Below are 12,373 nucleotides of genomic sequence, written 5' to 3' on the forward strand. Positions count from 1 at the left end.
ATGAAAACTCCGTAGAAAATTACCAAGTTCCTAATTACTAACAATTGATACAATGTAATCGCACCGTGACAATGACGCTGTGACGTAGAAATCGATCGAATGAAATGGAAACCCAGGGGAAAATTACGATGTGCGTTCTAATTACTAACAATGAATGTCACGCTATTCCCGCAGTGTCACGCCTGAATGAATTATTTACATCGACAATTATTGTACTTAATGCACGAGAGCGCTACTTCAGCGTTAGTCACGCCGTTTTAACAAAAAGTAACCTTTTCGATGTCACCTCAATGGTTAAGTTTTCTGTATTCGTAATTAAAATGCCCGGACATTTTCTATATTTCGCAATGGTTACGGTATAGATTTAACGTCCACAAAACTCATAATTAGGGCTTCAGCTACAAGTGATAATTTTGATTTTTGAGGGGCACATTATTCAACCCACTCTCGAGTAATGAGCATGCGCGATGAATCATTTTGAGATAAAGGATTCGTTGGCGGTACAGATTCGACAATTTTCTCTGTCTCCCTCTCTCTCTTTCTCGCAGGGGATAAATTGAAAACAATTCTTCATTTGCGTTAGTTTCATGGGAAGGGTGGGAAGAATTTCCCGTCTATTTCCCTTCGAGACGTAATGACAGTCTAACCGTGACAAAAATAAGACTTTATTATTCCTAAAAAATTTGTAGAGGATATGTTTTGGAAATGCATATTATAAGAGTATCATTGAGGAAGTGGATTTCCAAATTATCCAAAGTGCTGAACACTTTTTAAAATCGCCGAGGAAAGAAGTATCTCACTCCAATGTGTCTATCCCTACAGGGTTTACAGGTCAAATTCAGTTTTAAGAGCCTTATGGTGACTTTAATGAGGTACACTACTGTAAGATAACAATGCCTCATCGACTTAAACCATTTGAAACACTCGTGAGGTGATACATTTAGACGCACTCATTTGGACGAAAAAAAATCCCAAATACAAGTCCTTTTTAGGTTTCTGTCTTGAGCTACGGTCACCGAGAAAAAATAGACCTACAGCTATTTTTTTCAATTTCTGAATCTTATTTACCCGTGTTTTACTCTTAAAAATAATCATCAATTGGAAGACACAACAAATATGTCAGGAGCTCAGATCAGGGTTCGCCTTTTAATAGACCCCCCACCCCCCCCCAACCAGTAGGTTTTCCACGTGAAAATGATGGAAATAGCCAAGCGTTCATATCGCACAATTAACACCATAATCAGTTTGAATTCTGTTGAACATGTAATTAACGTTGCGCCACCCTCACGATTATCAACAGTACACGGTCTTAGGGGAACCAGAATACTGCCACAGAGCCCGATGGTCGTCGTTCTTGAACGGATACTCCCCAGAGGGGAGGCGTCATTTCACGGCCAGTAATCGGGCCCGATTGGGAATTAAGGGGAGGGTGTAAGGAGAAAGGAAGGGCACCCCTGTGACTCAGCAGTCGCTTAAATACGACCACTGATCAGCGCAGTCTCCCAAGGTGAAAGGTCACCGTCGGTCGGGGTAATGATTGTGGGCTTGGTGGGTTCACGAAGTTTCTCAGGGTCTCGAGAGGTCGCAGTCCGGACCCCTCTCACTCGGGACACTGGCACGAGCACTCGGTCACAATCGGATACTCCACTTTGATCCACTGGCACTTGAGGTTGCTGCTCCCCCCGTTCTCCTCGGCCGCCCAAGACGCCTTCCCCCCGCTCCCCTCCCCTGTCAGCAAGTCCCCCAAGTCCTTCCACTCGCGGCAGTACCAGCGGAGGAGCGTGATTCGCCTCTTCCTCGCCGGTCGGCACACCATCCCTGCCGGGATAGAGCACGTGGGCTCTGTTGACTCGTCCCCTGAACCCTCTTCTCCCGGCCAACCCCTCCGCACACGCCCCATCCTACCCGAACTGTCCCCCGCGACGTCGTCCTCGGACCCCTGCCTCTCCTTCCTCCTCCTCATCCGCCTCCCGCCCGCACGTTTCCCATGGTGGTGCTCTCCGGCACCCGAACGACCGCGCTTCTTCTGCGGCTCACGTTCCCCTCTCGGGCCCTCCTTCGGGATGGCGTTCTTTCGCCGGGGGAATGGAATCACCGCCCCCCCGCCACCGTTCCTCCGGCGGTTCTTGCCCCTACGGAGGGGCCCGCCGGCCTTGCCCGGCGCCCCCTCCGATGGGGGACCTGCGAAGACCTTGCCCTTGCCCCCGCCGACGCCATCCTCGTCCTCCTCCTCCCCATCGCCGTCCCCCTCCCCCGGTGGGACTCTGCCCCCGCACTTTCCCTCCTTCACCCAGCGGGGCCAGAACCTTATCCCCACGTCCTTCCACGTCCACCGGACTGGGCAGTGGGTGATGGATAGCAGGAGTCTCCGAAGTTTACGACGCCACCGGCCGCTTCCTCCGCCGCCGTCGTCGTCTTTCTTCCGCCGGCGGCCGCGACCCCCCCCGGTTCCACCACCTCCTCCGCTACCTCTCTTCCTGCCCCCTCGGCGGCGGCGTGCGGCTGTGGATGTGGTGTCTGGGGTGAGGTGGTCGGCTATCCACGGGGGGAGGCGGGAACGGTTCTCGGTAGGCAGGGAGGACCTGTAATAGGAGAGAGAGAGAGAAGGATGAGGTTTTTGAAAAATTTACGAAAAAAATTGCTCTTTTTGTCAACAATATGTAATAAATGCATAGGTACGGTATTGTTACTTCCTGCTCTATCCGATGCTCACCAAATTAAGATATGGAGGAAACTTGTATTCTTAATCCTAGTTTTTTTTTCAATTTTATTAAGTACCCTGCGAGCCACCACTTAAGTTTGTGTGGCAGGGGGTGATTATAAGCCAAAATACCATTGACCCAAAACACCTTTCCCTCCTAGCGCGGCCCGACAAAAGTCATTTTTTTATGATCCCGTATCGTTCGTGGGAAAAAGTCACCTTAAATCTATCTGTTCTACACTTAATGTCTTTAATTTTACTGATATAATCTCTCCTACCATAAAACGATAGGGCTAATAAAACATTTTCAATATCATTGCAAAAGGGACATCTTTCCAATTTATACAGGATATTTAATCAGTAATTTACACTTCGCTCCGTGAGTTATTCCCTGCCTAGTTCCTCTAATAATTTTTGATACATCACTTAATTTATCATGACGACGTTTTACAAATCTAGCTCCTCTACGCTGCACGCGATCCAATTCGGCAATCAATCCAACTTCGTGAGGATCCCATACTCTCGCAGCATATTCTAAATGAGGCCTAACCAACGACAGATAACATTTCTCTTTCGCCTTTTTATCATATTTACCAAGTAATCTTCCAATAAATCCTAATTTTTTGTTAGCTTGTTCAAATATTCCCCGTATATATTTCATCCAGGAGAAATCGTGAGTGAGGGCAATGCCTAGGTATTTGATTCAATCTATCTACACATTCCATTTCGGTGTTCCCGATGCAGTGGACATTCAGGAGGTAATTGCTCTTTTATCACGTGTCGCACCAGGGTTGTACTGAATCGACCCGGCAAGTCGAAAGCCTTCGAAAGTCGTCTTGGCGTCTAAAGGCTTATGATCTGCACTATATATATATATATATATATATATATAAATATATATATATATATATATATATGAGAAACATATATATGTATATTTATACATATATATATACACACACACATATATATATATATATATATATATATATATATATATATATATACATACATACATATATATATATAAAGAGCATCCGCCCGGCAAGTGGAAAGATCCGGTGTTCGAGTCCCGGTCAAGGAAATATTTTTACTCTTGTGATCCGTTCGATTCCGCCTTCCCCACCTCTATTGTGTTCGTCCTTTATATGTGTTCCAATCCGTTTTCCTTATATCTGTTTCCATGTAAATGAATATTTGTTCGCCGTATGGCGGGATTTTGTGTTTGAATGTATATATATATATATATATATATATATATATATATATATATATATATATATATATATATTTTTTGTGAGATCAGTTTTAGTTCCTATTCCGAAAATGGTAAAGGCCACGTCATGTGAGGACTATAGGACAATTAGTTTGATATCCCACGCAGCTAAAGTTGTTATCAGGATCATAAACAAAAGGATAGAGAGTAGGGCGAATGATAACTTAGGGGATGATCAGTTTGGGTTTAGGAAGGGGAGAGGTACGTGTGATGCCATTGCAGTAATGAGATTATTAATCGAGAGGAATATAGAAGACAACGAGGAGGTATTTGCCTGTTTCGTAGATTTCGAAAAAGCGTTTGATACAGTGAATTGGGAAAAACTAATGAGTATATTGCAGGAAATCGGAATAGATTGGAGGGAAAGGAGGCTAATCCGCAACCTGTACATGTCTCAGACTGCTCAGGTGCGAGTGGGGAACGGGAAGTCCGGTTGGGCAGTTTTAGGAAGAGGTGTAAGGCAGGGTTGCCCATTATCCCCGTTGCTGTTCAACCTTTATGCAGAGGAAATGATTAAAGAGGCATGGGAAGAACTGGAGGTAGGAATGAAAGTGGGCGGGGAATTCGTAAAATCAGTTAGGTTTGCTGATGACCAAGCTTTAGTTTGTCAGTCAGCCAAGGGGCTGCAAGCATTGCTTAGTGAATTGGAAATTCAGTCCGACAGGTATGGGATGAGAATCAATATTAATAAAACAAAGGTTATGCGATTTCCTAGAAAAAAAGGCCAAGCTTAACATTAAAATAGGAGGGCAAAAACTAGAGCAGGTAGAACAGTTTACGTATCTCGGTAGTGCTTTGGACCAACAGGGTCAAAGTAGAAGGGACGTAAGGAGAAGAATTGCGCTAGGCAAAGAGGCTTTCACGAGGAGGAGGGAGTTGATGACGGGGACGTTGAGTAAGGATGTTAAGAAAAGACTCGTAAAAACTTTGATATGGAGCGTAGCTATGTACGGAGCGGAAACGTGGTCCTTGAAGCAGGAGGATGGACGTAGACTGGAGGCTTTTGAAATGTGGGTGTGGAGAAGAATGGAGAAGGTGAAATGGACAGAGAAGAAAACAAATGAGGAAGTACTTGGTATGGTGGGCCAAGAGAGGGGTTTTTTGGGAGCTATCCTATGGAGGCAGGAAAAGTGGCTGAGGGGGGTATTGACCGGCAGCGGGATGTTGAAGACTAATTGAGGGGAGAATGTTGGGCAAACGAGGAAAGGGAAGGAACAGGATAGGGATGTTGGACGGGATGAAGGGAGGAAGAAAGTACTCAGAGTTGAAGAGGGACCTGATGTAGAGTAGGATGTTGTGTTTTGCTAGGGGTCACAAATTATTAAAGTATTAATTATGTCCATCCAAAAACCTACCTTAGCCGGTAGATTACCTAATAAATAAATATATATATATATATACGAGTATATATATATATATATATATATATATATATATATATATATATATATATATATACACACACACACATACACACACACACACATGTATATACAGGTGTAAATATAGACACAGTTTGTATATAAATAAAAGTATCACAAATAAAGAAAAATATGAAAACTTGAATCCTTACAGAGTTAGTAACTCATCGGTTGTTGTAGTCATGGGTTTTCGCGAGGGGCTACTTAAATGAATCCGATGAAAAAAGTCAACCCAGCGTCTCAGTAATATACTGTAAGTAAACACATTTATAGAAATTAAATTTTTGATTTCCAACTCCCGGTCCCCTCCGATGCCCTCCCCCCCTCCCCCAAACCTTACAAGACGTCCTTGGTTCACCAATTAATTACCCCTGGTTTAACCCCTTTTCCACAGCCCTGACCCTCGCGTCTGCCCTCCACGGCCATTTAGAAGCACTGTGGTGACTGCGTGCATTATATTTGGATTTACCCTTCGTTCCTCGTCGCCTGATTGCTCGCCTTGGCAACAAGTTGATCGAATTACTTGGTGCTAGCAAATTATTTTGTGAGTCCATATCACATGAGTGTGTCATGGGGCAATGTTTAAATTCTGATCATTGAGAGTTTTGCTCGTGTGCGTGTGTTGTAAATCAGCTCGCAAACGTCCGCATACGAACTAATAAATGGTCTATTTTAGCTGTTTAATATTTGGCCTTTTTGTATACTACGTTTATACTTTTTACCTACATTTAAAGTGGTTAAATTGGTCGGCTGGCAATCGCACACTTTGGCAAATGATGTCTGGATGTTTTTGTATATATTTATCTAAGCCTTAGTCCGAAAACAGCCCTTTTTGGCCTTTATATCGGACTATTAACAGTGAAAACAATGGAGACGATATCAAAACCCCCAAGCCCTAAAAAAAGTTTTTTCGATACAAAAATTTCAATATTTTTTTATTTACAAAGCCAGCTCCTCTACGCTGCACGCGATCCGATTCAGCAATATATCCAACTTCGTGAGGATCCTATATACTTACAGCATATATTCTAAATGAGGCCTAACCAGCTAAAGATAACATTTCTCTTTGACCTTTTCATTACATTTACCAAGTACTCTTCGAATAAATGCTAATCTTTTGTTAGCTTGTCCACATGTTCCCCGTATGTGTTTTTGGCCCTGGAACATTGCTCTCTCTCGAAATAAGAATATCATGAACAGAAAGCGCAAGTTGTCTCTCGCAGGATCTAACTTTTCGGAATACATACTCATTTTTCATTAATAACTCCTGATTATCGAGGTGTCTTACGATCGAACTAGCAACTACATGTTCTATAACCTTGCAAGAAATGGATTTGAAGGAAATAGGTATGTAATTTTTCAGTTCCCCCATGTCTCCGATTTCAAAAATTGGTGTTACGTTAGTCGTTTTCAAATCTCGGGGAACCTTGTGATCTAACAGAGACTTCTTAAATATTATTTCTAGAGACGGTGCGATTTCCTAAGCTAGATCCTTGAATATACGAGCGGGAATTTCATCAGGCCGTGAGGATATATTAGGCATGATATTTTTCAGCAAACTTTCCATTCCATTACATGAGATTTCTATTTCGGGCATCGGTTGACCGGCATTGATATGGTAAGCTATCGGAGGCATTCGGTGAGATATTGGTGAAGACGCTTTGAAAGAAGGAATTTAATCAGTTGGCCTTTTCCAAACTCCTTGCCAATCTTTCGCCTTTATCATCTTTGAGTGAATTAACAGTTGACTTATTTCCCCTGAACTTCTCCGACGTGTGGCCAAAATGCTTTTGGATTTTTTTTTCAAATTTTCCGCTAACCTTTTCCTTTTGGATACACTAAACGGTTTCCGTTATTTATTTTTTGAATTCGCCCTGGATATCTTGTAAATCATAAGTGTAATCTTATTCTTTTTTGTCGCTTTCTCATCCCTAATATTTTTCATCTTTTCGTGGGATGTCCTTTGATGTCGCAATATCCCTCTAGCATACGCGTTGTACCACCTAGGTTCCGTGTTATCTTTTATAAATTTCCTGGAAATGAGCTTATTAACTGCTGAGCAAGTCATCTCAAGGAAGTGATTCCACTTATCCTTAGTATTTAAGTGATCTTTTTTTTAAACTAGCAAATTGATTCTGTAGCACGCAAATTTTAGGCCATTGTAGTCCCCTTCTTTAAACAAGTAAATGTTCCTTTTTTGCTCCTTAATTTTGACCCCTTGTTGCGAAAACTTAGCGTTTACTGCCCTGTGGTCACTTATTCCTTTTATAGTTTCTATAGTTGAGACTTTTTCGGGATATCCGTCGACAAAAAATCCAGAATATTATCGCCCCTAATTGGGGAAGTGACAAGTTTTTTAATTGCAATAAGGACACCATTCCCGAGCCCATATTTGGCCTTTGCATTGGATTTTTAAACTGGAAAATAATAACAAAGTAAATTACGAGCATCCCGAGCCCTAGGTGGAGAAAAACCCACCAAAGCCTTAGAATCGAGCCCCGATCTCTGGGTTAACCCCGACGGTATACCGTCCTAAAATTAATCCTATTTTTTTGTTAGCTTGTCCACACATTCCCCGTATACGTTTCACCGAGTAGAGCTCCTGAGTGAGGGTAATGTCTAGGTATTTAATCGAATCTACAACTTTCTATTGCGGTATTCCTGATACGTGAGGTATTAGGGAGGGAAACACTGATTTTCCTAAAATTCATCACTACTATGAACAAATCCAGAATATTATCGCCCCTAATTGGGGAAGTGACAAGTTGATTCAATGAGTTCAACGTAAAAGAATTCAATAGCGATTAGCAGATATCTTTGTCTTTACTGTCCGTTTTAAAATTATATGTGCTCCAGCCAATAGATGGGACATTGAAACCTCTATCGATTATAACGTCGCGATCATTGTGTTTGGATAAGAAACATTTGATTTGCTGATCTAATTCTAGTATTGAATAGTCTCTGTCGACTGTCGGTCTGTAAAATGCGCATACATAAATTCCTTTGGATACGCTTTCCAGAAAGGTATATCTTAATTGGATCTAGTCTATGTTACTTTCGGAATGTTTACCCTATTTATGCAAGAAATTATAAGTACCGCCAACCGGCCATACCATACCATATCGCCGTACCATACCAAATCCATACCGCCTTAGCGAATTGTGTACCCAATAAATGAGTAAGGGTCCAATAGACACTTCTGGACCTTCAAGGACAAACCAAGCGACTTTCTGTTGCATTCGAAATGAATTAATCTCAAGAAATCAACCTCAACCTGAGTTATATGGACTTCTAAGATTTTTTTTCCTCAAATTTTCCTTATATGGAGTCCGAATTTGCGAATACTAGTTGAACCTTTTACTCAACACTGTTTTTGCATGGTTAATTATTTCTCGCAAAATAAACTATTTAGATAAGAATACGTAATGATTTAAACTGAGTGGATGAGCGGGAAAATAAATATGCATATCAAACTCAATTAAAATCCCTGCGTCTGGAAAATGTCAAGACTATGCATACGTATGTTTAAAATTAATATGTATGTACGTGTATATATATATATATATATATATATATATATATATATATATATATATATATATATATACAGAGTTTATTTCATCATCTCCACCACAGCTAAATCGTACCTACCACCAATTAACTCTCTTGTCCGCATATTTTGGAAGTAACATAAAATTTATGTGACTTCCGTACTCAATACCATCATCCAATTTGCTTTTGGCCTCGGCAGCGAATCTAGAAAAACCTCTAAGTGACGGGAGGGAACTTTTAAATATGAAAAAATGTAAATTAATTACCTTGAAGCACAGGAATATGAATGCCAACAATATTCCACAAGTGAGGGGGTCTTGGATTCGCAACAGATTACTCTAATTACATGTGTATTAAAATATTACCCTTATGTATGCCATTATCGAACTAATTAATCGATAACCGTGACTACATTTCGATAGGAAACACCACTGATCGATTTCAACGATTCATCGTACTCAACTAATCGATTCGTGATCATCGTCTGATATATCGCTAGAAATTTGAACGCTATTAACTACCAAAATCATCAAAAATATTGTGTGGAAATGGTAGCTATGTAATTTTTCATCAAAATAATAATGGCTAATTACTAACTAGCTTAAAATACTAGGGTGAGTAAAGTGAAAGACTTAAATTTGCGCTACGCTTTCGAAGCGTTCGAACGCACATTTTCGTTTCCCACAGTTTTGGCCCATGGTTAGACGAGTGGCCTACAGCTGGCAGCATGATACCGGAACGCAACAATACGGTGGAAAAATAATGTAAACTTGGCCACTCCACTTCCAACATGCACCACAGAGATCTTTTATTCGTTTATTTAATGGTAAGAGGGGAGTGAAGGGTATGTAGATTCATCGATGAATGAAAGTTCAGAGTGGCGATGCACATATTCCACTTTACGCGTGTTGTGACGGCAGTCTTTTGGAGCAGTTAAGGCTAAGGTTTTCCTAGAGATATAGTATACGTGAACTTTCGAAGTGCTAAAATAATTGTATTGTATACCAAGAGAACTGAATGCAGATGAAAATTTCGTGAGTAAGAAACTTAACTTTTGACGAAATTACGAGATGAAAAATATTTAATTTTTAAGGTTTTCGTTGGACTACTCGTGAAACGTGAGGAGGTAATGTAAGGCCCATTCGTGTGTAATATGATGTGAATGTGACAGTTCTAAAAACACGCCGAATAGGTTCTAATTGATTTCTTGAGACGCACTCTCCAAAACCTATTTTGGACTTGTTCTGAGGCGCCAAATTGTGTGACTAACATGCGATTGAATCTGTTTTTTCCCTAAAAATTAATTCATTAATTTTAAAAAGGCAATTAGATGCTGTCATATGCCGACATTATTTCAACTCGTACATAATTGCCCACACAATGTCAGGTTTTTGTAAGACTGAAAAACTGACTTCACGTGGGTCATTAATTGACGAGGAATCGTTATGACGAATGATTTTCTGCATCATTAATTGCATCATTAATTCTTGTGGTGGTAGTCCCCCACAGCCATAATAACATGTAATTTTTAAATTTTCGATGTTGGTTGCTACGAAAAATAACGCAGAAAGACCCTGTTTTGCCTAAACAGAAAAATTTATGAATGTGCATATACTTAAGCTATAGATGAGGTCTCTTGAAGAAAGTACAGAAGTCTGTTGCGACCACGGCCTAGGACCGGGCAAACAGATCAACGCGGAGTTCCAGTGGCTAAAAGAGAAGTGAGATGGAAGATTACGGGATGGGACTGGAATGTTTCGGATGACGTGATGATAGATCGTGACATTGATGGGCGGATTGGGGTTCAATATCACGCCCCGAAAGGTATTTGCCACGCTACGCGTAAATTGCCTGAAGAGTGTCATACCCAATTCCGACTTCATTTCCCGCCCCCGCGAAAACCTTTCGTACTCACTCCATGGTCGATCCGACCGCTACTAAATCGACTAGCGTCACTCACGTCTGGCCAGATGGTTTTAGCAACGATCCCTTATCCGCGTAAATTCAAGGGCCAGCCGGATTCCGCTTCAGAGAGGAGGTACTATATCTCGCGTTGCTCTTGTATTCCTCCGCGGGACGTATTCTGGCAACAATTAAAGGGAAAATGGCGTTCCTTTGTACGTTTTTTCTAAAGTATTGCCTTTAGAATGGGATGTGAATGTCGTCCTAGTGTGTGACATGGTGGGGGACAAGGTGAAAGAGGTTTTTAGGGTTAATGGTAGCCTTAAAATCCGGGTCACTTACGCAAGATATTCTGGGAACATAAATATTAATATTAAGCGGGTCTGCAGTGGAAATAGGGAAGATATACTATAAGTAAATTCGGGGAAAAGGCACGCTGGAACGAGTGTGTGAGTTTTTCTATTTATTTATTTGTATTTTATTTATTTTGTTTGTAGACTGCAGAATTATTACTGACGGAAGAATAAAAAATGATGCTGCGGGCAGAAAATAATGGCGAAAAAGGCCTATCTGCAATAAATTGAGGTTATTGATACTATCGTAGCATAAGGTGGCGATTCATCAAACCTAATATAAGGGGCCGAATTATATACGAATGGAAACATTAAAAATAGGGGCGGAAAAAGAAAAAAAAGGTTTTAGGCGATGAAAATGTGTTGATAAAGAATAATGTAAGAAAATGTAATGATTTCCAAAGACTCTGCGGGAGATGCGGCAACAGTAACTTTTAATGCAGTCATCCGCTAATGTGCATTTAAATGCAACAATTTCAGAGTGTAAAAATCATTCGCCTTGACCGGGATTTGAACCCGGATCCCTTAATGTCCGGTCGAGTGTTTTAGCCAGTTAGAGCTATCGCGGCGTCCTTTGAGGAGCCCAAAATTTCAAAAATAACCCCTGTCGTTCGTGGTGGAAAAATGATGTCTTAAATCTATCTGTTCTACATTTTATCTCTCTAATTTAATGAGCATGATCTCTCCTACCGTAGTACGATGGGGGTTATAATACATTTTCAACATCACTGCTAAACAGACGCCCTTCCAATTTATGCAAGAGATTTAATCTATAATTTAACCTTCGCTCCATTGAGTGATTCCCAGCATAGCTGTTCTAATATTTTGGATACTCTACTAAGTTTATCATAGCAACGTTTTACAAATCCAGTTCCTCTACGCTGCACGCGATCCAATTCGGCAATCAATCCAACTTCGTGAGGATCCCATACACTTGCAGAAAATTCTAAATGAGGCCTAACCAACGACAGATAACATTTCTCTTTAACCTTTCCAAAATATTTTAATACAAGAGGGCCCAGTTCATTTCCCCATACCGCCTATGATTTCCCAGGAATATCTGGTACCCAAATGATCACAAAACTTCGATGAAGATGAGGTTGTACGGAGGCGTCAACTGGAATTGAACCTCCAGTCAATGACTCTGAGCTATTTCCACTCAAATGCC

General features: G+C 41.1%; 1 protein-coding gene across 1 annotated transcript in view; it reads right to left on the reverse strand.

Annotated features, from left to right (window-relative positions):
* Nucleotides 1-1,212: 1,212 nt before the first annotated feature.
* Nucleotides 1,213-12,373, reverse strand: part of LOC139697077 (noggin-2-like) — a 216,810-nt gene continuing 205,649 nt past the window's right edge. Inside the window, exons 4-5 of the mRNA XM_071595883.1 lie at nucleotides 2,269-2,582; nucleotides 1,213-1,842 (exon numbers count right to left, since the gene is read on the reverse strand). Of these exons, the coding sequence (XP_071451984.1) occupies nucleotides 1,601-1,842; nucleotides 2,269-2,582 (556 nt within the window). The 3' untranslated portion in view covers nucleotides 1,213-1,600. The remainder of the gene's footprint in view (nucleotides 1,843-2,268; nucleotides 2,583-12,373) is intronic.

Source organism: Hetaerina americana, unplaced genomic scaffold (genome assembly GCF_022747635.1).
Source record: "Hetaerina americana unplaced genomic scaffold, ioHetAmer1.1.p SCAF_1, whole genome shotgun sequence".
NCBI lineage: Eukaryota > Metazoa > Arthropoda > Insecta > Odonata > Calopterygidae > Hetaerina > Hetaerina americana.